This window comes from Canis aureus, chromosome 21 (genome assembly GCF_053574225.1).
Source record: "Canis aureus isolate CA01 chromosome 21, VMU_Caureus_v.1.0, whole genome shotgun sequence".
Taxonomy (NCBI): Eukaryota; Metazoa; Chordata; class Mammalia; order Carnivora; family Canidae; genus Canis; species Canis aureus.
Genome location: NC_135631.1, coordinates 21,481,637 through 21,509,420, shown reverse-complemented (window position 1 = coordinate 21,509,420; position 27,784 = coordinate 21,481,637). Strand labels below are relative to the sequence as shown.

At 40.5% G+C, this 27,784-nt stretch overlaps 1 protein-coding gene and 1 long non-coding RNA gene across 4 annotated transcripts in view; one reads left to right on the top strand and one right to left on the bottom strand.

The window, feature by feature from the left end:
• Positions 1-27,784, top strand: part of LOC144292734 (uncharacterized) — a 36,578-nt gene that overhangs the window by 5,355 nt on the left and 3,439 nt on the right. Inside the window, exon 3 of one of the 2 annotated variants that reach the window (XR_013360075.1) lies at positions 15,696-15,792. The exons of the other annotated variant lie outside the window; for it this stretch is intronic. This is a non-coding gene — a long non-coding RNA (uncharacterized LOC144292734). The remainder of the gene's footprint in view (positions 1-15,695; positions 15,793-27,784) is intronic. 2 annotated transcript variants of the gene reach the window in all.
• DEPDC7 (DEP domain containing 7) lies at positions 386-27,490 on the bottom strand. Of its 2 annotated transcripts, XM_077863517.1 has the most exons (10): positions 27,296-27,490; positions 24,297-24,503; positions 9,035-9,425; positions 6,700-6,827; positions 5,705-5,891; positions 2,845-3,056; positions 1,739-1,881; positions 1,227-1,352; positions 1,036-1,114; positions 386-707 (listed from the first exon to the last, which is right to left on the bottom strand). In XM_077863517.1, the coding sequence occupies exons 2-10, from the start codon at positions 24,319-24,321 to the stop codon at positions 514-516; spliced, it is 1,485 nt and encodes a 494-aa protein (XP_077719643.1). In that variant the 5' UTR covers positions 24,322-24,503; positions 27,296-27,490; the 3' UTR covers positions 386-513. The 2 variants fall into 2 exon arrangements, with proteins under 2 accessions (XP_077719643.1, XP_077719642.1); XM_077863516.1 differs by lacking the exons at positions 24,297-24,503; positions 27,296-27,490 and adding an exon at positions 19,681-19,840.

The window sequence follows — 27,784 nt, the reverse complement described above, 5'->3', positions numbered from 1 at the left end:
TATTCTATTCTTTCTCATTTTTACATATTTTGAATAAATAATAAGCTTTATAAGATGCTGAAATTTTCAAAATCAATAGGACAGTTCAATTTCTGACTTGTCTACTGTTTATGGTAATTAGCAAATTCACTTTATCATAGCCTGAGTTTCTAGCTTGTATCTTTAAGGAATACCTCTCAAGGTAAAAACCACACTCCTATTAACTTGTAATTACAGACTTTCTTACTATTTAATACCTTGTTATGTAAATACTGCCATGTCATAACATTAAATTTCTATGATGTTCTATAAAGCATTGGGCACAGGAATTATAAATCAGCTCACCCTAAAGAGGTCAATACTTAACAGCAATACACCATCTAATACTCAGTTTCAGACACGGAACTTTATACAAAAAAACTTTTATTAAGTACAATTTCATATTTAGAATTCTAAGGTTACAAATGTGATTAGATACTTAGGATACATAATTTATTCTTAAAATACATAAATTATATACAGACAGTAAAAAAATTAGTCTCCAAAATACTCAATAAAGATGTCTGGATGACACTTATAGAACTGACCTAGCAATTTTTTCTTCTCTTTGGCAGACAGTTTTGAATCTTCATCAATAGTCTTTAGTAAATTCATTAGTTCATCCTTGGTTGTCTTCTGTGTACGGTCAGAATAATCACTTTGATCAATTCTCTGGCAATATATATATCCTTTAAGTTTAAAAGTAAAAAGTTAAAAATAAATAAATAAATAAAGTAAAAAGTTCGGTCAATGAATCTATTTCTCAGATTTAACTTTAAAAAAAGCAATATTTTTATTTTTCAATTTGTAAAATGCACTGAAGATGCTAAGCACTGCTGACTTTCTAACCTTGGTCAGGTTACTTTTTGACAGAAGGAGGCTCTCTACTAAGTCTAGATAACTCTCAGTTTAAAGTTTAGTTGAAATTAAAGGGCAACTACTTAAAGCAAAACACTTTCAAATAAACACTAGGAATTTATCTTTGGTAGACCATGAAAATAGTATTTCTCTGATTACCTGTGTCTCTATTTGGATCTCTTCCTTTCTGAATGGCCATGAGCTTAACACTAACAATTTTATGCAGAGTTCCTGGAATCTTTAAAAAAAGAAAGAAAAAAAAAAAAAAAGAGAGACAGGACATTATTCAAGTGCATTTTAATCTAATGATCTATTACATAAGCTCAACTTAACTACCTTCAGAATTTTACCTTAAAAACATCTTTTTGATGATCCATTAAAAAGAGTACCAGAAGATCAGTTTTGCCTTTGGATAAATTTTTATTGTCAACAATAGCTTTTGAGAATATCCTTTTCACAACCATTCGGTTGTCACTCTATAAAAACAAAACAAAACACACCCAATAGTGTATATTTAAAAGAATGAGTTTTTAAAAAAGGCAATGTTGAATATTAATAGCCATTATTCATTTCAACATACCTATGCCCATGTAAGATAATCTTTTTTTTTTTTTTTTTTTATTTATGATAGTCACAGAGAGAGAGAGAGAGGCAGAGACATAGGCAGAGGGAGAAGCAGGCTCCATGCACTGGGAGCCTGATGTGGGACTCGATCCCGGGTCTCCAGGATCGTGCCCTGGGCCAAAGGCAGGCGCCAAACCGCTGCGCCACCCAGGGATCCCCCATGTAAGATAATCTGACATGTGGGTCCTGTAAGTATTAAGGCTACTGAATACAATTAACATTTAGACAAAAGACTTACTTCTTTCTGTAATTTAAATTCAGAAGGATGTGCTGCAACAGCCATGAAATACAGTAGTCTTCTAAACTCTTCTCTATTTTGGGAATCCAAAAGCTTTAGAAAGAGCTGAGTGGCTTCTAATGCTATTTCAGTCTTCCCGTTCACTTCAGCCAAAAGAAAAAACTGCTTTTAATTTTGACCAAATATGACTCTCAAAGGGAACAAAATTCAAGGTAAAGCTTAAGCTAAACACTCAACTTACTCAAAGCTATTATCTATTTATTTATTTGAGAGACAGAGAGAACACGAGCGGTGAAGAGGGCCAGAGAGAAGCAGACTTCCCACTGAGCAGAGAGCTGAACACGGGCCTTGATCCCAGGACCCCGAGACCACGACCTAAGCTAAAAATAGAGACTTAACCAACTGAGCCACCCAGGTGCCCCTCAAAACCATTTTCAAAAGCAAAATAGAACAAAAAGACTAGTAATTACAATAAATGATCGATAGCAACCATCAAGGCAGCCTATTCTCAAATTGGCAACTAATACCCTAAATCTTTGTCATAATTAACTTAGGATTTTTTTTTTTCTATTTCTAACTTAGGATGTTAAATCAAACTCTTGGCTTCGTAAATGAATTCCCAGCCTGCTTTTCATTAATTCAACACATTTCAGGGATACAATATGTGTAAAGTACTGATGTATCTGCCTCTACCTGAGAAAAGTAGAAAGGATTCTCTGAAACCCCCAATTTGTTTTCAACAAACCATGTGGAACAGTCTGGCTCATTGGTAGAGGGACAGAGTGTCTACCATTTTGAAGACAATGAAGGGGGAAAAATGGTAGTGCTTTCTAAAAAAGAGAACTGCCACACTATACTTATTAAACTTCCAGTGAATGAGGGCAGCATTTCCCTGTGCCAACCAGAAGTCCCTGCATAACTTTAGAGGTTACTAAAGCCTCTTTTCAAATGAGCCCTAGAAGTTTTGAAGTAAACATACCTTCCAGGGATTAATCCAGATCCATTTCAAGCTTGAAGCAGTGCCATTTGGTTAATTCTGAGGATAATTAACTTTTTCCTGTTTCCTCCAAAAGACAAATTCCAGTATTTAGTAAGATCTTACTTACCTAAGAGTTCTGCAATGCCATTATGAACATCAGATAAATGATTTAACAGAGGTTCTCTGCCACTGTAATATTTGCCAATGGCATCAAACAGAAGTTCTTTCACTAAGTCTATCCTATCTGGTTGCTCAGGAAAGTTTCTGCTTATGTCCACCACCAACTGGTCTGGAAGGTATTCTAAGCAGTCAGTTGCTGCAGAGAGCCATTCATCTTCCCTATGGGGGAAAAAAGAACTATTTTTTAAAATATATTTTAATTATTTTATAAAGCAAAGAATAACATATATACACACAGTACCTAATTTACTACCTATTTCAAGTTTGCCATGAGGGTAAATTTTTATACTTAGAGATAGATATATGTAATTCTTTTTAACATAGAGCTAGATCGTGTAACACAGATAAAAAGTTTGGCTTCATATGTCTTTTTTTTTTTTTTTTTTGAAGTGAAAACAGAAGCTATCCACTACAATATAAACTGAAAAAATCAATCAAAATCCAGTCTGTACTCTTAAATTTGCAACAGAGGCCCAGAAACTCTTAAATTAAGTTCCTTGCTCAAGGTCCCAGGCAGGACTAGATCCCAGATCTGACCCCTAGGCCAGTATTTTTCTAACATGATGTTGTATACTTTAGAGCTTTATGTATGATCAATCTATCATCTCTCACTTTGCCTAGGAGAGAAAAGAAAACCATAAGGTAGGGTTTCAAACATAACATATTAATTTCCAACATAATGCAACCCGGTAACTTCAGAAAAAATGCTACATTTCAATAAACAGAATGAATAACTTTATTTATTTATTTTTAAGATTTTATTTATTTATTCATGAGAGACACAGAGAGGCAGAGACAGAGGCAGAGGGAGAAGCAGGCTCCATGCAGGGAGTCTGATGCGGAACTCAATCCCAGGTCTCCAGGATCACGCCTTGGGCTGAAAGTGGCGCTAAACCGCTGAGCTACCCGGGCTGCCCAGAATGAGTAACTTTTAATTTTCAACTTGTTAATATATGCATTTTATATAAAGTTTAAAAAAAACAATCAGGGCAGCCCCCGTGGTGCAGCGGTTTGGTGCCGCCTGCAGCCTGGGGTGTGATCCTGGAGACCTGGGATCAAGTCCCACATCGGGCTCCCTGCATGGAGCCTGCTTCTCCCTCTGCCTCTCTCTCTCTCTCTCTCTGTTTCTATGAATAAATAAAATATTTTGAAAAAATAAATAAATAAAAATTAAAAAAAACAATCATGTTGCTCTACTGCTATGAACCCAGGCGAACTAACTCTGCCATGACCCAGATGCATTATTATCGGGCAGGTCATGTCACCTTTCTGCACATCAGTTTTATCAAGTTCATAGGAAGATGCAGCTAGATGATATTTTAAGGTCACTTCTAGCACAATTTCTCACTCTATTTAAAATGTAAGGTAAACTGTAGAAATATGGGGCGCCAAGCTGGCTCAGTCGGTGAAGAATACAATTCTTGATCTTGGGGTTGTAAGTTTCAGCCTTGTGATAGGTATAGAGATTATTTAAAAATAAACTCTTAGAAGGGCATCTGGCTGGCTCAGCTGGTTAAGCATCTGCCTTTGGCTTGGGTCACGGTCCTAGAGTCCTGAGGCCCTGGGATTGAGCCCCATGTCAGGCTCCCCACTCAGTGCAGAGTCTGCTTCTCCCTCTCTCTGCTCTTGTGCTCTCTCTCTCTCTCAAATAAATAAAATAAGTCTTAAAAAAAATAAACTTAGAAAAAAACTAGATGACAGAAATATGCTTTAAATTCTTAAAATATATATAGAGAGAGATGTGTAGAGCACCTGGGAGACTCAGTTAAGCATCCTGATTTTAGCTCAGGTCACAATCTCCGGGTCATGAGATCTAGCCCTACCTTGGGCTGTGTGCTGGGGGTGGAACCTGCTTAAGATTCTCTCTAGCCCTCTGCCACTTCCCCCTCTTCAAAAAAAAAAAAAAAAAAGGAGATTATAGGTGTGATTTATTCAATTTTATTTTTTATAAACAGTGCTCATCATAATGATTTAAATACTTGTTGAATAATAAGCTGAAAAATTTAAGTTCCATTCCTTTTAAACATTCCCATCTCCCTAACTACTGCTGAGGCGAAATAATTAAAAATTAAATAAGCTAGAAAATACAAGATTTTAACCTTTAATAATTCTACTTAGAAGAGTTTCAAAGTTGCAAGGAATATAGAACCCTTCCTCTTAACGGAAAAAAATCATACTTCCCTTAGCACCTGAAATTAAGCCTTTACACCTTAAGATTTATATTCAGAAAAATGATAGTCAAATATGAGAGCAAGAGTTACTTTCATTTCTTTAATAAAACTAGTTAAATAAAAAAATACATATTCAATATATTCTGCAGAAGCATAAAAGTATAGGTAATCAAATGAGTCTAAGAATTTGCCAAATTGAAAAAAAAAACAAAAAAAGATTTTGCCAAATTGGTGGGATGCCTTGGGTGGCTCAGCAGTTGAGTGTCTGCCTTTGGCTCAGGGCGTGATTCCAGGATCCGGGATTGAGTCCCACATCAGGGTCCTTGCAGAGCCTGCTTCTTCCTCTGTGTCTCTACCTCTCTCTCTGTGTCTCTCATAAATAAATAAAATCTTAAAAAAAAAAAAAAGAATTTGCCAAATCTCTTCATTTTGTAGCAGGTCCTTTTGAAGACCAGAGAGCCCTACATTTTAACAAAGATAAGAAGATGGGACTATAAAACATTTTCTTCACTTGATGTACGACTAACGCGTATCTGATCCTGTGGACGGAAGAATTCAAAAGATTATCTTAAAACCATGACCTATGATCTTCCTACAAACACACTCAAATTATTAGATAAATGTATTGCCACATACTGAGAGTCACTGTAAGCCTTGAGAATCCCTCGATCCAGATAGTTACTGCTGTTGACCAAGTCAGGTTGCCTCTTAGGCTGAGGAACTGTGGATACCTCTCGTTGTTGGAGCAAGGAGTCAAGAAGCGGAAGGTCTACCAGCTGCAGGAGACGTCTAATGGTTTCCTCTTGCCATATGTCATTAATAACTACACAGGAAAAATGACAAGGTAAAAAGTAACAGTATTTACTAAAAGCTCACCACAATACTTGTCTAGGCAAGTCTTAGGTACAAATTTGTGGCCAAATAAAAGGAAAGAAAAAGAAAAGAAGGAGGGGGAAAAAGGCAACCTTATGAAGTGGGTTCTTATGACAAAGTAAAACAATTCAAGATTTGTTTAAAGTGTAGGAGAACAGACTTTGGACGACAGGAATTCTTGTCATTCTTTTTACTGTAAAAGCAATATGGCAGAGATAAGAGATCAAGTCATATAACATGTTAATAAGGACTTTGGAAGAAAGAATGATTCATTATTCAATCTGAAAACTGGTTTGAAACTATTGGCTGATTATTCCACTCCGGGTTTCCGTAACTGGGGTGGGGGAGGGAAGGTAGAAATTGGTCATTAATCCACATTCCATTGCCACAGACAAAGAAGAACATAAATTCTGTAATGTCTGAATGTAATTTTCAAAATTTTCCTTAACCTAATAAAATGTTAGAGAAAGTATCTGAGGGCATATTTTAAATAAATAAAAATCTACAAGCAAAAAACACTGCAGATTTGAACCTCCTCCAGCTGATAGGACAAAAGTCAGTGTTCAAGAATTCCAACACTGATCTATTTGTTAAAGATAATAGACCTCTGTTAAAACTTAATATAAACAGCTTTAATACACAGTGTGCTCTTTCTTTGTGCTTTGAATATTTAAATTCTAATAAAGGTTAAGATTGAAAAGTTTTAAATAATTTTATCCGAAATTAGTCTTCTATTTCTCACTTGTATCTTTACTTACCTTGTGGAGACAAGGTTGCAGAGATGTTTACATGAGGGGAGTTAGTGGGCTTTAAACTCAGATTTTCCCACAGGTCCTCTAAACTTGCTGATTTGATATCAGAGGACTTAAATAATGCATCCGAATACCTAAAATGAATTTAATTTTTAAATTAATGTTTATTAGTAAGCCCAGAGAAATACTTTACTATCAGAGAGCTAAGAGTTTCTACAAAGTTTATGTATTTCAGAGCAAAAACACAACAAATGCAAATTATAAGAGTAGAATACAAAAACATCCACCTTCTTTCTCAAGCCTAAATATACTCTAAATTTTCCTTTGAATATTTAGATTTAAGTAATTCAATGACTAAAATTTTGATCTCCAATTTTAAAACATAATCAAACTTCATTATGCTTACTGTCTTTATCAGTTATCTCTATTGCTGGGGCATTCTTTGGTGGAAAGTGCTCATCATTTTCCAAATATAGACCTATAATCCTTTATCCACAATTCTGTAACCCAAAAAGCTGTGAGAAATCTAAAATTCATTCAAAACTCATACGGTGGGACTCCTGGATGGCTCAGTGGCTGAGCATCTGCCTTTGGCTCTGGGCATGATCCTGGGATCCAGGATCAAGTCCTGCATCATGTTCCCTGAGAGGAGCCTACTTCTCCCTCTAGGTCTCTGCCTCTCTGTGTCTCTCATTAATAAATAAAATCTTAAAAAAAAAAAAAAAAAAAACTCATATGGTGACAAAATTGGTCCCGAGACTTAGTCTTATCCCAGTTGGTAGAAGTATTTTGTTTAAAATACTAATGTAGAAATACTAATGCATTTGGTTCCCAGATGCTCTCCCAGGCTCCTCTAGGAGTGTTATCTAATAGATGGTCTAGGTACAAAATTATCTTTTTAAAAACCCCAACATTCCAAATTTCTAAATGCATGTGGCCCCAAAGGTTTCAGATAAAGCATGTAGACCTGCATCTGGAAAGCACTGATTTGGCCCTGCCTTACCCTCAAATTTCCTCCCTATATGTCAAAATATATATATATCTTTTTTCTATATAGAAAGGTAAATTTTTTCATCTTTTTGAAAGTTATTACATTAAAAAAAGAAAGTTATTACATTAAGATAATTTATACATTAAAAACACACAATATTTGATACACAATACATTAAAAATAACTGAAAGTAGCACTAAAACTCTTTGGGTTAATCTCAATTATAAGAGCTTCAGTTACATGGTCACTGCTACAACAGTTTAGCTGAAGGAAATAAAAGGGAAATGTTTTATTGCATGACAAATAACCAATTATGCACTTATCCCATACATCCATTTCAAGCACTGGGTTCTACTATTTTTTTTTTTTAAGATTTTATTTATTTATTCACAAGACACACAGAGAGTGGCAGAAACATAGGCAGAGAGAGAAGCAGCAGCCTCCATGCAGGGAGCCCGAAGTGGGACTCGATCCTAGAACTCCGGGATCACACCCTGAGCCAAAGGCAGATGTTCAACTGCTGAGCCACCCAGGCGCCCCGGAGTTCTACAATTCTGTCTCCCAGTCTCCCTTTAAATGATTCCTTCTTCATTACAGCTGCTTAATTCACTCTCATCTGTAGAATGCACTATTGCAAGAGATTCCTACCTAGCTCTCCCTGTTAGGCTGTCTGCATGGCTGCCAGGATGACCTTTCTAAGAAACAAGATCATTTTCTGTGGCCTCCCCAACATCTGTATGACGGATCGCAAACTCTTATGTCATAGGAAACCCTCTGCGTTCTGGGCCCCACATGTCTTTCATACTTCACATCCACCATTTCCTGGATTCTAGTGATAACCTACCTGCCTACCTCCACCTTTTCTGTTCTCATACCACTTTGTGTATAAACTAATATATTTTTTACACTGTAATTGTAAATTGAAGTAGAAAAATCAGTTTGTTGAATATTTCTGCCAAATATAAAATATGACTAAGAATTCCAGGAGACACCAAATAAACAGAAGTCCACTGTATTTTATCAAATTTACCCACGGACCCAGAATTTAGCCTAATTTACAATTTCTAAAACAACATAAAGCCAGTCAGTCTCTCACTGAAAAGTAGATGAAATCCTGCCAATATCCCCAGGATAATCTTTTTTTTTTTTTTAAAGATTTATTTATTTATTCATGAGAGACACAGAGAAAGAGAGAAAGGCAGAGACATAGGCAGAGGGAGAAGCAGGCTCTTCGCAGGAGCCTGAAGTGGGACTTGATCCCGGATCACCACCTAAGCCAAAAAGCAGGTGCTCAACCGCCGAGCTACGTAGGAGTCCCAACCCCAAGATAATCTAACATTATATACTGACCTGGAAGATGAATATAGTTTATTCTCTTTGCCTAATTGACTGTCTTGGTTAGGGATGGTTGTGAATCTATAAAGGCTGCAACTACTATCTTCAAATGTAGGTTTCTTGTCTTTTCCAAAGACTTTGGTTGGAACTGCTTCAAATACTTTATAGTCCATAAGTGCTTGACACACTCTCACCACTTTGGCCCGAGGAATATCTATATCCCCAAAATATTTATTCTGAATTAGGTGAGAAAAAATGACATCCACAGCTTCTGAACCAACAAAGCAGTCATTGTGTCTTTTTAAGTGGTGTCTTCGCTTTTTCACCTCCACCTGTGTTTGAAGAGTGTTTATAATGCTGCTCCACACGTATGTGGCTCCAAATGGTTTCTGGGCCACACTGAAACCTGGAATGGAAAAAACGCAGAGTAACCTTGTTCATTTATAACCAGGTCTAAGCAATCCTTAAGCAAAAAGCAGCAATTTCTAAAGTTACTAATAAGGAACTATTATGAAGTCAGCTTGCTATTGAACTTTTAATTAGTAGCAACTCATTTAACATGTAGTACCTACTATATGCTGAACATTGTTCTATGTGCTAAGATACAACTGTGAGCAAAATAAAGTCCCTGTTCTCATGGACTTATACTTTATGGGAAGAGGCAATATGTATGTGTTAGATGAATGCCAAGAAGAAAAATAAAGCCTGGTGAGGGATCCCTGGGTGGCGCAGCGGTTTAGCGCCTGCCTTTGGCCCAGGGCGCGATCCTCGAGACCCGGGATCAAATCCCACGTCTGGCTCTCGGAGCATGGAGCCTGCTTCTCCCTCTGCCTATGTCTCTGCCTCTCTCTCTCTCTGTGTGACTATCATAAATAAATGAAAATTAAAAAAAAAAAAAAAAAAAGAACTTCTTAAAAAAAAAAAAAGCCTGGTGAGGAGGAGAATGCTATTCAGATGAGATGTCAGGAAAGGTCTGACAAGGTGATATCTAAGCAGAAGCCTGAGTAAAACCGGGAAGCAAGCTGTGCAGATATTTGAGGAAAGGGCAGAGAGAACAGAAAGAGCAAAGGCCCGAGAAGTAAGAGTGCTTGGCCAGGAGAGGAGGAACAAAGCCAGCATGGCCTGAGTGGGTGACCAGGGAAAGAACATTAGGAAGTGAGATGAAAAGGGAGTGGAAATGGTCTTTGGGGTGGGGGAGTACAAATCAAGCAGGACCTTGTGGCAGTTGCAAATTATGTGCTAGAACTCTAAGTGCCTTACAGAAATAGTATTGGGTCATTAGCAACCCTATGAGATAGACATAATCTCTATTTGAGAGATGGAAAATAGATTCATAGGGATTAAGTGTAACTTCCAGACATTTTATTATAAGAGGTGATACTGGCCTTTGGCTCATGGTCTATATGATTTTAAAGCATTTATCAGTAAATAGATAGATGTATAGTTATACACACACACAATTAGTTGGAATAAACTAGTATTTTTAAAGCTTCCTATTCTGCAGGCTTCTGAGTTAAGTATTTTGTAACAGGGAAAACTGGTTCCTGCCCAATAGGAGCTTACAGGCTACCACAGAGATAGGAAAAGCACAGAAATTGGGCAAGATTTTAGCAAAACAGAAAAGAAAGAAAACATGCTTTCAAACATTTATCACATTTACCCTCGTTATAATAAACTGCTTTTGGCAAAACTACAAAGAAAAGGAGAAACAAAAGGAAAAAAAATGGACCTTAGGTTTTAATAAACTGATGGAATAGAGTCTAGCTAATCATCAGCTTGTTGGCTGGTTGGCTCCCTTTTTACATAAATACAAAGTATGCCTTTTTAGGTGTTACACTTTTCAACGATCCTCTGAATATTCAGTGGTTCTAATTTTTTCACCAGTGGTTCTAATTTTTAAGCCCCCATTTTTGTTAAGTGTATTACTTTAATTTTAGGATACTCTGCAGAGAAGTTGAAAACCTTACTTCCCTTAAGGTCATGTAAAAAGGAAAACTATGTATCAGTACAACTGTAAGGAATAAGAAGAGCTATAATTAAAGAAACTGCTACCTGAAATTATCTTCCTGCCTTTTTAGATAAAACAGAATGTACAAGATGAAAGCAAAGATAAGTTCCTGAAGGACATTAAAATTCCACTTAATGTACTTGGGTCATAAATTTTAAGTGGGTCATTTGGAATTCATCTTTTGTATTATAATAAATAAATCATAGTGAACCATTACACATATTCACTTACAGTGTCATTAGGACACTTTTAGAAATTTTAACATCTTCACCATGAAAATTACTAACACACACACGTGCGCGCACGCGCGCCCTTTGTTTATTTGTATACTTCCCATACCAAACGTAGATGGGTAACTTATCCATTATAATGTTAGTTTAGAATAATAAGCAAGACTGTCTTTATATTTTAAAATTAAAGATAGTCCATAATCCAGTACTAAACAGAGAAGGTAGTAATTGATGCCAGCTATCCACATATCATGTGAGCAGTTTTAAGGACTGAATTATGGAGAATCAACTAGATAAACCAAGCTGGAACTAGATTTACTACTGGCTTAGTACTTAATATCTACTGAATAGAGCTGGAATGGAGCATTTAATGAAATCTCAAAATATGTCCAGGTCATTCCTGATGTCTAGAACTCTGTACTATTTCCTGCCATAAGAACTGAAAAAAAAAAAAAAAAAAAGAAGAAGTATTCACAGTTAATATTCTTAACTTCTTAAAATAGTAGATATTATAGCTGAGATTTAAATGAACTTAATGTCTGTTCTCTAGTCTCTTTTCAAATCTTCATCATATTGTTATTAATAAGAGCTAATATTTGAGTACTTAAATAGGACAAGCTCTGCCTTCTGTTGTTTAATCCTGATAAACTTCTTTGAAATACTTACTAATAATCTTATTTTGAAGAAATTGAGGTTCATGAGTTAAACAAACTTGCTCCCAGTTTCACACGTAGTAAATTATACTTTCTCTAGTACTCAAATGTAAATATATTAAAAAGTAAGTCACCAGTTTCGGCATCAACCTTTCCTGGAAGATTTGGATTAAGTGAAAGAGCTTTAAGCGAGCCAATAAGATTAGAAGAAACAAAACAACTTTAAGATTTGTGAGCCCTGGGCAGCCTGGGTGGCTCAGCGGTCTAGCACCACCTTCCACCCAGGGCATGATCCTAGAGACCGGGGATCAAGTCCCACATCAGGCTCCCTGCATGAAGCCTGCTTCTCCCTCTGCCTGTGTCTCTGCCTCTCTGTGTGTGTCTCTCATGAATAAATAAATAAAAATCTTAAAAAAAAAAAAAAAAAAAAAAGATTTGTGAGCCCTAAAAAAAAAAAAAAAAGAAGAAAAGGAAAAAAGTTTTGTGAACCCTTAACAAAGCTATTTAAAAAACAGCAGTCATTAAATAAAACAACCAATAAACAAAAAGTCATTATTCCTAAAATATAGTAAGATATCATAAATTCTATACTATATACTAGCCATAGTACACAGGATTAGGACAGGAGAGGAAAATAAGATCCAAACTTGTAGAGATCAGAGAGCCTTAAGTAGGAGTGAAACAGACTTCTGGGCTGGTAATGATATTAAATTTGAAACACATCAGTCATAACAGTTAAATTACAAGTAGGTAAGTATAGAAATCCTAAAAATCAAGGCTGAGTCACTTCCTACTTGGAGATCAATAAGACAACAGAAGGGAGTGGGAGGGAAAGCATACACAGCTTCAGTGACATGGAAAAGGCTAATGTTCAGAGGGGAAGTAAGAAGAATAAATTTCCCCGTATTAACTTGCTACTTAAATATGGGAAATCAGGAAGTTTTGCAGGTTGGATAACACAGTATAAAAGATTAAAGAACAGGTTAGAGCAGGATAGTAGGCACCTGTGAGCTACACAGTGTTTCCAAAGTCCTCCAGGCATGATACAATTCAGCCCTTTCAGGTCCCCTCTGTTCTCACTGACCATTAATTCCCAACATTGCATCCTGGGATATTTCCCCTCAAGCATCACCACCCACAGACCCAAACTAGCTCATGTTCATACAGATACTTTACTACATAATATACCCTGCACTTGACAAGTACATGTGCCAAAACCCACGCCAGGATAACCTGTTTTTTTAATGCTGACTTCACCAGCTGAACACAGATCCCACATGCTGGTTTGAAACTTATTTATCATCATCTAAGAGCTGAAATGAATATGAGTATAGCAGACCATGGCCCAGTAAGACAAATTACTGTGACTTCTAAACAGGATTCAAGAACCAGTAGTAGACAATGAGCGCTTTGTAAGTCCAGCATCAGAATTTCAGCTTCGGCTTGTCCCCAACCCTCACTTGCATATGAGCTAGACATTTCTTACAATTCATCACTATCTGGGGTGCCTGGGTAGCTCACTGGGCTAAGTATCCCACTCTTGATTTTATTTTATTTTTTAAGATTTCATTTATTTATTCATGAGACACACAGGCAGAGACACAGGCAGAGGGAGAAGCAGGTTCCCTGCAGGGAGCCCAATGTGGGACTCGATCCCGGGACCCAGGGATCACCCCCTGAGCCCAAGGCAGACACTGAGCCACCCAGGTGTCTGCCCACCCCACCCCCCTCTTGATTTTAGCTCAGGTCATGATCTCAGGATTGTGAGATCAAGCCACATGTTAGGCTCTGTGCTGGGCCTCTGGAGCCTGCTTGAGATTCACTCTCCCCCTCTCCTTCTGCTCCTGCCCCTACCCCCTCTCTCCATTCTCTAAAATAAATAAAGAGGGGTGCCTGGGTCTCTCGGTCAGTTAAGCATCTGCCTTCCATTTGGGTTATGGTCCCACGGTCCTGGGATTGAGCCTCAACTTAGCAGGGAGCCTGCTTCTCCCTCTCCGTCTGTTATTCCCCCCTGCTTGTGCTCTCTCTCCATGTGTCAAATAAATGAATAAAACATTTTTAGAAATACATATAATAAGAGACGCCTAGGTGGCTCAGCAGTTAAGCATCTCCCTTTGGCTCAGCGTGTGATCCTGGAGTCCCGGGACTCAGTCCCACATCAGGCTCCCTACATGGAGCCTGTTTCTCCCTCTGCCTGTATCTCTGCCTCTCTCTGTGTGTCTCTCATGAATTAATAAATAAATAAAATCACGAAGGAAAGGAAAAAAAGGAGAAAGGAGAGAGGAGAGGAGAGAGGAGAGAGGAGAGAGGAGAGAGGAGAGAGGAGAGAGGAGAGAGGAGAGAGGAGAGAGGAGAGAGGAGAGAGGAGAGGAGAGGAGAGGAGAGGAAAGGAAAGGAAAGGAAAGGAAAGGAAAGGAAAGGAAAGGAAATTCATTACTATCTGTATCCTGATGCTTCCTTATTTACTTTTGGTCAAGAATGTTCTAAAAGCATGACGGAAGGATCAAAGAGTCTAGAGATCAGCTGTGATAACCCTGGATAATAGAATTAATCTCTACAGGTTGGTTTCTTCACTTACTGATACAAGAGCTGAACACTGTGTTTAAGGTTGGTTTCAGGTCTAAACAGCTGATTATAGGATTTTAGAGACTGAAATTCTACCCATGTCCACTTAGATATGGACATTGAACACCACATAAAATATAGTAAGAAATGAGGCTTAGGAACAAATATGACCTTATCAGATAAAACGATTTTTGGAAGATGGCCTAGAAAATTGTTTTAAACTAGATCTATAACATACTATACATGCTTGTAAGCACTATATAAATTTAGGCTAGTTAACATTCATTTTTCTTTTCTTTTTTTAAGATTTTATTTACTCATGAAAGATACGGAGAGAGAGAGGGGCAGGCAGAGACACAGGCAGAGGGAGAAGCAGGCTCCATGCAGGGAGCCTGATGTGGGACCTGATCCCAGGACTCCAGGATCACACCCTGGGCCAAAGGCAGACGCTAAACCACTGAGCCACCCAGGCATCCCAACATTCATTTTTCAAGCAGACTCATCTTTTTTTGTTTTCCAGTAGCATGTACTTGAAATTTACCCAAAAGAGTTTACCAACAATAAAAAAGGTAAATTTCTAAAAATTGAACTCTGATATATGTGTAATACTAAGTTATCTTTCTTTCTATAAATACCCATTAAATAATCGAGTTATTACAATAATTCTCTAAAAATCAAGTCATAAGGCAGACATGCCAACAAATTACTTATTCAAAGTTACAAATAAAAAACAAAGTTACAAAGGGACAATCAGCTTGAACCATGATCTGCAGAACACATCAACTGTGGCCCTGCTGGTGAAACTTATTTAGGATCAAAAACAATTCTATAATTACTTCAAATTAGGATTATTCACCTCCTTAGATCAATATACACATTATAAAAGTGGATCCCAATGCAAGGTAAACACACACAGAACTATGAAAAAAAAAATGCTACTTCTAAATGAACATGTAACAATCTCCTTTTCATTCTTGAGCATTAGATTGCCCCCTCCCCACCAGAAAAAAAAAAAGAATTCAGATAGCTCATGTTAGGCAATTTTCCACAAAACTTGAACAGTGAGCTAGTACCTTCTTTTTTCCAAATATCTTTACAGTTTTCAAAAGTTCAACTTATTTAACTGCCTTATAGACAGTTACATAATACATAATACATTTGGTTATTTAATACTTGTTAGTTGTAGATGAAAATTTATACTACTTTAAAATTTTTTACAGGAGGGCTAATGCCGGGGTTCTTAGTGGATGATTTTACTCCCAACTAAATATCTGGCAATGTCTGGAGACGTTCTTGGCTGTCAGAAGCTGAGAAGGGGTAAGTGCTGCTGGCATTTAGTGAGTAGAGGGGCTAGGGTCGCTGCTAAATACAGGCCAGTCCCCACAACAAAGAATTTGTCAGCAGTGCCCGAAGTTCAAAAACTGGATTGACTGAATACTATTTAGACACAAAAACTTGTGTTAGTGCAGCAGGTACCGTGCTAGTTTCTGTGGATACACACAGACAGAAGCACGAGGTACCTGGGTTCTATTCTCAGTTCTATCATTTACTAATGATGCAATCTTGGGCAAACACCATAACTTTTGTGCTGAAAACAGAGCTAATTCCAGGTCTCTCGGTCACTGTGAGGATCACAGGAGATAATATATGTCAGGAGGCTAGCATCAGTACCCTGCAACGATCAGATGTGTAACTCAAAACAAAGGGGGAAACTGTCAGAATCTAGAAGAGCCTAAGGACTCGATGTAATATAATATCCTGCATGGGATCTTGGAACACAAAAAGAACATTAGGCAAAAATTAAGGAAATCTGGAATAAAGTATGGGCTTCAGTTAATAATTATGTGCTAAGATTGGTTCATTAATTGTGACAAAGGTACTAACGTAAGATGTTAATGGTAAGGGAAAATCAGTGAAGGGCATATAGGACTCTACCAACTTCATGACTTCTTTGTAAATCTAAATCTATTCTAAAGTCTAAAAATGTATTTAAAAAGTAAAAAGAACTAAACCATTCATAAAAGACCCTGCTTCTGGGTCTGGATTTTGTACATAGCAGGGCAGCTCTCTCGCTGTGACCTATTGAAAGTCAGCCCTTGACACAAGTGTTTGAAAAAGAATAAAAAAGACCATAAAGGGATCCCTGGGTGGCGCAGCGGTTTGGCACCTGCCTTTGGCCCAGGGCGCGATCCTGGAGACCCGGGATTGAATCCCACGTCGGGCTCCCGGTGCATGGAGCCTGCTTCTCCCTCTGCCTGTGTCTCTGCCTCTCTCTCTCCCTCTCTGTGTGACTATCATAAATTAAAAAAAAAAAAGTTGGGGGGGATCCCTGGGTGGCACAGCGGTTTGGTGCCTGCCTTTGGCCCAGGGCGCGATCCTGGAGACCCGGGATCGAATCCCACGTCGGGCTCCCGGTGCATGGAGCCTGCTTCTCCCTCTGCCTGTGTCTCTGCCTCTCTCTCTCTCTCTGTGTAACTATCATAAATAAATAAAGGAAAAAAAAAAAAAAAAGGAAGCTGCTTCTTTAAAAAAAAAAAGGAAATTAAAAAAAAAGACCATAAAAATGGTTTAAAAAAGTAAAAAGAGAAGGTATCTTTCTTCTTCTTCCTTCCTCTGAACTAAGGGGATAGAGTCCCTACCCTCAAAGAGTTTATCCTTTAACTATTCATACCACCTGATGATGTCAAACTTTAAACAGAAAAGACTGCTAGCAGATAAGACAGATGTGTCACATACCAGAGGATTTTTTAAAATAATTTTTTTTAAAAGATTTTATTTGAGAGAGAGAGCACAAGCAGGGGGGAGGAGTAGAGGGAGAAGCAGACTCCCCACTGAGCATGGAGCCCAACTCAGGACTCTGGATCCCAGGACCCTGGGATCATGACCTGAGCCAAAGGTCACAATCTTAACCGAATGAACCACCAAGGTGCCCCATACCAGAGGATAAAACTCTTCATCAGAAAATCGTATGTAAAGCCTAAGTCATTTAGGATTAAAGAGAGTAGCATGTACTTGAAATTTTTTCCAAGAGGTTTTAAAACATTACTCAGAATTGTCAAGACAAATGAAAAGAACATCTATTGGACATTAACCAAAACCTTATAAAAACAGACAGATGTAGAGAATTGAGCTTTGGGGATTCACATAAACAGCTGTGATTGAGTGGGGAAAACTTGCTATACACTGATACCAAGATGCAATGCTTTTATTGCATACTGGTTTTGATAGTCCAAAGTTTGTTTTCCCCTTACATTTATTAGAGATGTCAGGCTAAAGACAGACTGCCTCTAAAAAGAAGGCCGCAAGTAGGTAAAGTATGTAAAAGAAATATCTTCTAATAACACTTTTAAAATAGGTTCGGGGAACTACCCACCTAAGTAGGCACTGGCCCCTACTTTAATTCATAGAGATTAATGAGATAGCATATGGGAAGTACTTTGAGCTCCTTGGAAAAGTGATACCAGGTGAATTCAAAGAATTAGGTTACAGTATAAAGGGATAGCAGGAGAACGTACCACTTTCTTGTTTGTATTAAAAGGCAAATATCTTCAAAATACATGCTGAAGGTTAGCTTACAGCGTTCATTTCTTCTACATAAATCAGGTCCCTGGTTGTTACAGGTGTGGAAGAGTAACTAATAGGCAGAAAAGGAAGAAGACAAAGCTGCTCGCCAGAGCACACAGAGAGCGAATAGCAAGGGACCAAGAAGCAGCACAGGCTCCTATTACTGTGCTCCATGGGACTGTGACAGAGCCACTAAAGGGTGGAAGAGGGATTAACAAATGCAAACAGGTAGGGTTCCAACTCTTAACAAGCAAAACAAATGAAAAAAGGCAGTGGGCCCTCCTCTGCCCCCTGCACCTGCAGTGCAGGAAACTGGTCTTTTCCTTGGGTTCAAATCTGCTAAACCAGCATTTCGGCTCTTCCCTCTGAGAGTCGTCTATTTAATTTTGAATACATCCTCCCTTATGCTGTCTCAGAACTTGTTCACAAATGCCCAAAGCTCAGAACTGGTATCTCAGCTGTCAGAGAAGACAGGGTGCTATGTTTCTTCTAATCATGGAAAAGCTGGCAATTTCTTTCACTCAGAAAGTAAGCCTAAAGATTTCCCAAGACTGTTTCCAATTTTGAATTCTCAAGTGATGACTGAATCCCTTCTCTTCAGCATGTAAAACAAAAAGAAATTCTGAATGTAGTCCTCATATGCTTATCTGAATTCTTTAAATTGGAGCTGAATAAGATCAATATTACGAACCTTCCTAGGCACGTAGTTCTCCATCACCATTTATCATTAGTATTTTGAAGATTAAAAGGAGCATTAGTAATTATAAATCAAACACAAGACTGGAGCCATTGAGATGCACCCAACTGGCCTAAGTCAATTCACTGACTACTGTCGTCTTGAGGAAGGAGTCAGTTTCACTGGTTGGTATTTTCCAAAGGAAAAGTTTTTGTCAGACAGGAACCTGTTAACACCCCCACACAGCAGATACAGAAAGGGAGAAAGGTTGTAACTTCTCTAGAAAGGTGGGGGGGGGGGGGGGAAGACAAGTGTTATCTGAATATCTTTATTTACTGAGTTGTACATGTGCTAGGATCAGAATTTTAGAACCGATCGTCCATTCCGTTCATTTGCTTGGACGTTCAAAGAAAGATGCAAAAAAAAAAAAAAGAGGCCAAGCAAACTGCCCCCAAAGAGAGGGTCAGGCTGGCGGCAGAGTTCACCAACACCTCCCCCCGAATGTCATAGGACCATTTTTTAAAAGTTCAAACTTCTATTCACTGAAATGCTGCTCGTCCAGAAAATTATAACGAATACTTTTTTTTTTTTTTAAATGCCAAGTCGAACAGAAACAGCCCGTCACTCCCAGGGAGTCTGGAGAGCAGAGCGGGCGAGAGGGGCGCGCGGTGGAGCCAAGCGGGCGGGGGCACCGGGGGCACCGGGGGCGGGGAGGCGGGAGCCGGGGAGCGGCTGGCTCCGGGGACCGGGGAGCCGGCGAAGGGCGGCGACGTTCGAGCTGCGGAACTAGGCAAGAGCTGGGCGGGCGGGGGTGGCGCCCCGCGGGAGAAGGACGCAGCTCGCCTACAGACGGGACCCGCGCGAGCGGCTGCGGGGCGCGGGATGCGCGGGGTGCGGGGCGCGGGGTGCGCGCAGGACGCAGCCTGAACCCGCCCCCCGCCCGGACCCGGGTCCTCAGCACCTACCGGGAGGCCTCTGCGCCGGGCTGCGGAGAGCCGACAGGTTCAGCGCCGCCGCCTTCTCCCGCACCGTCGCCATCGCCCCGGAGCCCGACCGCCGCTCCGCCGAGTGGGCGCCCGCGCCTCCGCCGCCCGGTAACTGGCCCGGGACGGGGCGGGGCCTGCCCGGAGCCCCGCCCCCGCCCCGCCCCGGAGCCCCGCCCCCACCCGGGTCACGTGCCTGCCCCGGCGGCTTGTCACCCGCAGCCCCGCGGGCGCGAAGAGGTGCGCTCCCCGGCTGCGCTGTGCGCGGGGCAGCGCGCGGCGGCCGAGTGGGGAGCGGGTCAGCCCGGGCCGGGGAGCCGCGCCGCCGCCTGCTTCCCGCCGCTGCTCGGCGTCTCCCGAGCGCCTGCTGCAGTGAGCGCCCCGCCCGCCCGGCTCACCTGGGCGCAGGCCGTGCCCGCCGGCTTAGCTCACCTGGGCGCAGGCCGTGCCCGCTGGCTCGGCTCACCTGGGCGCAGGCCGTGCCCGCCGGCTCGACTCACCTGGGCGCAGGCCGTGCCCGCCGGCTCGACTCACCTGGGCGCAGGCCGTGCCCGCCGGCTTAGCTCACCTGGGCGCAGGCCGTGCCCGCCGGCTTAGCTCACCTGGGCGCAGGCCGTGCCCGCCGGCTCGACTCACCTGGGCGCAGGCCGTGCCCGCCGGCTTGGCTCACCTGGGCGCAGGCCATGCCCGCCGGCTTAGCTCACGCGGGCGCCGACCATGCCCGCCAGCTCGGCTCACCTGGGCGCAGGCCATGCCCGCCGGCTTAGCTCACCTGGGCGCAGGCGGTGCCCGCCGGCTCAGTTCGTTTGTCAGGGTGCCGACCTGCGCCACCGTTGGTTAACTCCGGGACTCCGCAAGTGGCTTAACTGCTCTGTGCCTCAGTGCCCTCACCTGTGGGGTGGAGGGTTTTTTTGTTTTTTGTTTTTTTAAGTAGGTTCCACGCCCAGCATGGAGCCCAAGGGCGCTGAGGTCCTGAGGCCAAGACCTGAGCTGAGTTTGAATCTGAAGCTTAATGCCTGAGCCACCTAGGAGCTCCTGGTGTGGTGGAGTTTTGTTTACTTCTAAGATTTTATGTATTTATTGGAGAGAGAGGAACAGGGAAATAAATAATGTCTAGTAGATTCTGGGTTAGGCGCAGAGCTAATTCCAGACCCCAAAATTATGACCTGAGCAGAAACCAAGAATCTGAAACTTAACCAACTGAGCCCTCCGGGTGCCCGTGGCATGAAGTTCTTCCATGAAGCTATTTCATTACATAAGCTAAGTCATGTTCAGAATATTAGTAGTTGGTTCTGAAACGTTAGTGCTTTAAATTATGTCATGATGACGAATGCACGGAGTTTTTCAGGCATCCCTCCCTGTAAAAAAACAAACAAATCTTTATCTGGCCCAGGAGAGCAACGTCTAGAGGTCATGGTTAGGAGGGTAGCTGGCTGGCCATGGGGCTAGCTGCCAAGGAGATCGGTGCCACCTCCAAAGTCACTCCCCGTCAGAAGGGTAGGGACAGGGTTTGCTATGCAAAGGGAGTGAAGGTTAGGAGAGAAGAGGAGGGAGGGTTGTTAACGGGAATTTGAAGGTGAACAATCCAGAGGTTCACTGCTGTGGGTGCTTCTGAAAGGATGAATGATGTAAGGGACTAGTAATTCAATTGCCAGATACTTGCCCATTTTTTCCAAATTTAGGAATTTTGTAATCATTTTAAACCTCTGGAACATATGTCTGGTTAGAAGGAGGGTGCCTAAAAAAAAAAAAAAAAAAAGGAGGGGATCCCTGGGTGGCGCAGCGGTTTGGCGCCTGCCTTTGGCCCAGGGCATGATCCTGGAGACCCGGGATCAAATCCCACGTCGGGCTCCCGGTGCATGGAGCCTGCTTCTCCCTCTGCCTGTGTCTCTGCCTCTCTCTCTCTCTCTGTGTGACTATCATAAAAATTAAAAAAAAAAAAAAAAAGGAGGATGCCTGGGTGATCAGGTTGGGTTTTTTTGTTTTTTGTTTTTTGTTTTTTTTTGGGGGGTGATTAGGTTGTAAGTTAGGATGGCGTTAGGTGGGAGTTCATTGGTTAGCTTATTGGAAGAAGGTCCTACGAGTGGTTCAAAGAATACAATACTGAAAATACATGTGCTTGTTACAAAGACTACAAACTTAAGACACTGTGATCCTAGAACCACAGTTTAGTTAGTGCCTCGGATCTGGATCCGGATACCTGCTGTTCTGAAGATTTAGAAAACGATGCCAACTGGTTAGTCCTTTTTTATATGCTCTCTCCCCCTGGTGGTAGTAAAACGTGGCCCCACTTCTGTTCAAGGAATTTCCTCTGTGATTTCTCAGTTGGGTCCTGCTCACAGAGATAAGATACAGCTTAGGACCAATTTCAGGCATTCCCAGGCTGCATAATTAAATAAAAACACATGTTCATTCTCACTGCCTGAGAGAGAAAAAAAAATACTCATACCAAACTCTGAAACAAGCCTTGACAAACACTAGTATTGGGTTTTTGAAAAAGTTGACTTTACTGATCATTTTGACAATTTATGTAACATCTTAAATAATTTTTGCCAGTTTGTGCTATATTTATCTCCCCTGAAGTGCTCTATTTCCTCTTCTCTGCCTAACCACATTCTAGGCACCCTGGAGGCCTAACTCAAATCCCACCTTCTTCACTGGATAGTCTGTGCTCTGACGTATTCCCTCTCTGACCACCGATGGCACTTACCAAATATATTACTATTTAGTGTGCCCTCCCCCAGCTTGTACAGATATTACCTAATTATTTCAGCACACACATGTGGATTGCCTAACAAAACTGGAAGATTGTCCAGGGCAGAGAGCATATTTTAACCATTCAGATTCTTTTAGTATCTAGTGTTAGGCATATAATAGATTTATTAATTATCCTTCTATCAAAATACAGAGTTTTAAAAAAATAACAGCTTTACAACCTAAGTGTCTCTCAATAGATGAATGGATAAATAGGAAGTGGTATAATGGAATATTAGCCATAAAAAAGAATGAGATCTTATCATTCATGACAACATAGGTGGAACTAGAGGATGTTATGCTAAGTGCAAGAAGTCAGAAAGTCAGACAGGGAAAGATAAATACCATATGATTTCACTTATTGGTAGAATTTGAAAAACAATAAATAGACATGCAAATAAAATGTTTATTCATGTAGGCTATTACAAAGTCTTCTAAAGCTTAAAGAGTTAATATACACCTGAAAATACCCTCTTCTGTTACTTAGGAAGATTTTGCTCACATGTATTTTGCATTGCTTGGTATAGATTGTCAGTTCAAATGAGTTCATTTAAACAAATTTGAATCCATCCACTCATAATTTAGAAGAAAAATTTAGATTTGCATGTCCTTAAAATGGTCTTTTGGGGAGGTGATTTTTTTTTTTAAGATTTAATTTATTTATTCATGAGAGACACAGAGATACAGAGACATAGGCAGACAGAGAAGCGGACTCCTCAAAGGGAGCCTAATGCAGGACTTGATCCCAGGGCCCCAAGATCATGACCTGAGTCAAAGGCAGACACCCAACCACCGAGCCACTCAGGCATCCATAAAATGGCCTTTTTAAGGAGACCAAAGACCTTGGGTCTATGAGGACTTTAAAGATACTCTAGGTCCTGGGGGATCCCGAGTGGCTCAGTCAGTTAAGGGTCAGATTCCTGATTTTGGCTCAGGTTGTGATCTGGGGATTGTGAAATCCAGCCCTGAGTTGGACTCTGCACCCCGCAGGAAGTTTGCTTCTCTCTCTCCTCTCTCCCTCTCCCTCTATGCCCCCTCGTCCTCCCCTAATTGTGCATGCTCTCTCTAAAAGAAGTGAATAACTTTTTTAAAAAGATACTCTAGGGCAGCCCCAGTGGCCCAGCGTTTTAGCACCGCCTGCAGCCCAGGGTGTGATCTTAGAGACTCGGGATCGAGTCCCACGTCGGGCTTCCTGCATGGAGCCTGCTTCTCCCTCTGCCTGTGTCTCTGCCTCTGTCTCTCTCTCTCTCTCTGTCTCACATGAATAAATAAATAAAATCTTAAAAAAAAGATACTCTAGATCCTGAAACCAATATTACACAATACATTAACTAGAACTAGAATTTGAATAAAAATTTTTGGGGAAAAAGATATTCTAGGGATGCCTGGCTGGCTCAGTCAGAAGAGCATGTGACTCTTGATCTCAAGGTTATAAGTTTGAGCTTCACATTAGGTGTAGAGATTGCTTAATTAAATAAATAAGATAAAAATATTCTAAAAATCATAGTCTAGGGGCACCTGGCTGGCTCAGTCTGTAAGAACATGCAACTCTTTTTTTTTTTTTTAACATGCAACTCTTGATCTTGGGGTTGTGAGTTCAAAGCCCATGTTGAGCAGAGAGCTTACTTAAAAAAGAGAGAAAATAAATATCACAGTCTAAAATTAAATTTTCTACTGATAATGGTTTCTACCATTATACACTTTTAAAAAATGCAGATTCCTGCCTCCATCTCACTTTTTGATTTCCTGCTTCTGGGGTGGTGTCACTGACAATCTCCATCATTTTTTTAGATTATGGTAAAAATACACAAATCTTCACATTAACATTCACAACTGATACTTACAAAGCAGGATGTCAGTGAACCACATCTTGAGCAGTACTTCTCTGAAATCTCAAAGTTTGGGATCCCTGGGTGGCGCAGCAGTTTGGCGCCTGCCTTTGGCCCAGGGCGCGATCCTGGAGACCCGGAATCGAATCCCACGTCGGGCTCCCGGTGCATGGAGCCTGCTTCTCCCTCTGCCTGTGTCACTGCCTCTCTCTCTCTCTCTCTCTGTGAGTATCATAAATAAAAATTTTAAAAAATAAAAAATAAAATCTCGAAGTTTCCTTTTTCCCGACAGGACTTTTTTCATGAATGTGAGTTCCAAGACCACAGAAATTTTTGTCTTTTCACTGCTGTATCCTCAGCACTTAGTTCAGAAGGTAGTTTGTACTTAGCTCTCAGTACTTAGCTCTCAACAATTTTTTGTGAATGCCTGAAAAAATATCTCAGATGTAGTATCAAGCAAAAATCCATTCCAAGTGTATAATTTTCTGTATACAAAGTATGCTTGATATCATGGTGTATCCTAAGTTTTTAAAATTTTTATTTATTTTTGTCATTATTTTTTAAGGATTTTATTTTTCAGTAATCTCTACGCCCAACGTGGGGCTTGAACTCACAAACCTGAAATCAGGCGTCACACACTCTACTGACCGAGCCAACCAGGTGACCCTTAAGTTTTTTTTTTTTAAATAAACATAAAATTTTAATATAAACTTCTGTACAATTTTACTTGGATATTTAAATTATAGAAGATTAAGGAATCAACTAGTATTAATAATGAATTACCCTTCATGTGATTTCAAATACAGGACTTTTAAAGTTTTCTTATTAGTTGAAAGCTGTGGATGCTATGAAAGAATTAGAATAAACTATGTTTACCATAAGTATTTTGTAGAAATATTCCAGTTATCTACAATCCACCCCCTTTGTTCTTTATATAGACCATAAAATTCAACAATGACCCTTCTCATGGAGCAGTGAATTACATTAAACAGTTGTTTTATTTTTTGTTCTCTACAAGTTTCAATTAAGTAAAAGCTAACATATATCATGACTACTACTTAAAGTACAGTAATGTCTGTAGCAAAGTCGTGTGACTACTTTGGGCTGGCAAACTTATACATAGAGATAAACTATGACCATCATTGTCATAACTTTATTAAGACAGAATTTGGCTTAGATCAACACCATTTTCTCTTTCACAAATGGTGCTTCTCTTCTCCCTCCGCAAAATGTGTATAGCTTTATTTTTCTTCTGAAGCAGTACGTGCAAAGTCTAAAAAACTACCACTGGATATTTAAAGCTACAAAACTTGTTAGATTCATAAACCTTGGGATGCCTGGGTGGTTCATAGGTTGAGCATCTGCCTTTGGCTCAGGGTGTGATCCCAGGATGCTGGATCAAGTCCCACATCCGGAGCCCTTGTGGGGAGCCTGCTTCTCCCTCTCCCTATGTCTCTCCCTCTCTCTCTCTCTCTGTCTCTCAAGAATAAATAAATAAAATCTTTTTATTTTTATTTTTTTTTTAAATTTATTTTTTTTTTTTTTATTTATGATAGTCACAGAGAGAGAGAGAGAGAGAGAGGCAGAGACACAGGCAGAGGGAGAAGCAGGCTCCATGCACCGGGAGCCCGACGTGGGATTCGATCCCGGGTCTCCAGGATCGCGCCCTGGGCCAAAGGCAGGCGCCAAACCGCTGTGCCACCCAGGGATCCCAAATAAAATCTTTTTAAAAAAGGATTCATAGGGATCCCTGGGTGGCTCAGTGGTTTAGTGTCTGCCTTCAGCCCAGGGTGTGATCCTGGAGTCCCAGGATCAAGTCCCACATCAGGCTCCCTACATGGAGCCTGCTTCTCCTTCTGCCTGTGTCTTTGCTTCTCTCTCTCTCTCTCTCTGTCTCTGTCTCTCAGAATAAATAAATAAATATTTTTAAAAAGAATCATAAACCTTTAATTTCTCTGATTAAAAAAGAATTCAAGATACCATTCATATATTACCCAAGAGTCAATGTCAGTTAAGAATAGCCTTTGCATCTCAAACTTCTCTTCAAATGATCTTTATTTTATTATTTTTTAAAGATTTTTTTTATGTATTCATAGAGACAGACAGAGGGGCAGAGACACAGGCAGAGGGAGAAGCAGGCTTCCACAGGGAGCCCCATGCGGGACTCGATCCCAGGAGCTGAAGGCAGATATGCTCAACCACGGAGCCACCCAGCTGCCCCTCAAATGATCTTAGAAATTCAAAAACTAAAATGGTAAGAATTGCCTTTGCCGAGAGCCATAAAACACAAAGCTGAGTACTCTGATTATTCCTCCTGTCTCACTGGTTATTTTTTTTTATTTTTATTTTTTTGGTTGTTATTCATATTCTGTATCTCTTCTCCCTGCCTACTAAGGGTCAAGTGTCCCAGGGCTCAGTCCTTTGTCCTCTTCTCCATTACTCCCTTATCTAGTCTTATGTTTTTTTTTTTTTGTCTTATGTTTTTTAAAAACTTGTTGAAGACTTCCAAAATTATTTCTCCAAGCATTTCATTAAAACTGCAGCCTCATATCTGCTGCTGGCTCTAGTTCTCCACTTGCTTGTCCAGCAGACATCCCAAACATATCATGTGCACGACCAAACTCCTGATCTTTCCCCCTCTACATCTATTCTGCACCAACTTTCTCCCGCTCAGTTAATGACAGTGCCAACCAACTCTCTAGTTGCTTAGGTCAAAAATCTTGAAGTCCTCCTCGATTTCTCTCTTTCTGTCACCCACTACACCCAATTCATGAGAAAACCTGTTGGTTCCATTTTCCAAATATACCCAGAATCTGACCATGTCCCACTCCCTCCCTTCCTACTACTCTGGCCTGAGTCTCTGTTGTCTCTTACCTGGACTGCTTCAGCGGCTTCCTGATTGACCTTGCTTTTCTCTTTGCCCCCACCCTTCTCAGTGTTTTAACAAGGCTGCTAGAGTAGTCCTTGAACCGTAAGTCTGGAGATGCCACCGATTAAACCTCTGCACACTCTACCTTTCCATCTTGCCATTCCAGCCACAATAGCTTTTCATCTGTTCCATGGACACATCAGGCTCATTCCTGCCTCAGGACCCCTGCACAGCTGCTCAGTGTGCCTGCTGTGTTCTTTCCCCAAATAAACACACGGTTGTTTCTCTCTTGTTCTTCAAGTTTTGGCTTAAATGTGACCTTCACAACAAGGACTTCCTTGACCATCCTGTTTAAATACTGCCACAACCTCCTCTTCCACAGCGTGGCTCTACACTCCAGATCTTTCTTAATGTGATCTTTGTCTCTTTTCCAAATTCCTTATCTCTTTCTAATACACACACTGACTTTTAAAAAAATCTGTTGTTTATTGCCTGTTTCCTCCCCCTCCCTCAATGGAAAATTCGTTGACTTATACTGGGCACCCAGAAGAGTGCCTGGCACCCAGTAGGCATTCAGTGAATATCTGGTGAATTGAGGATTGAAAAATAGACTCTTGGGATGCCTGGGTGGCTC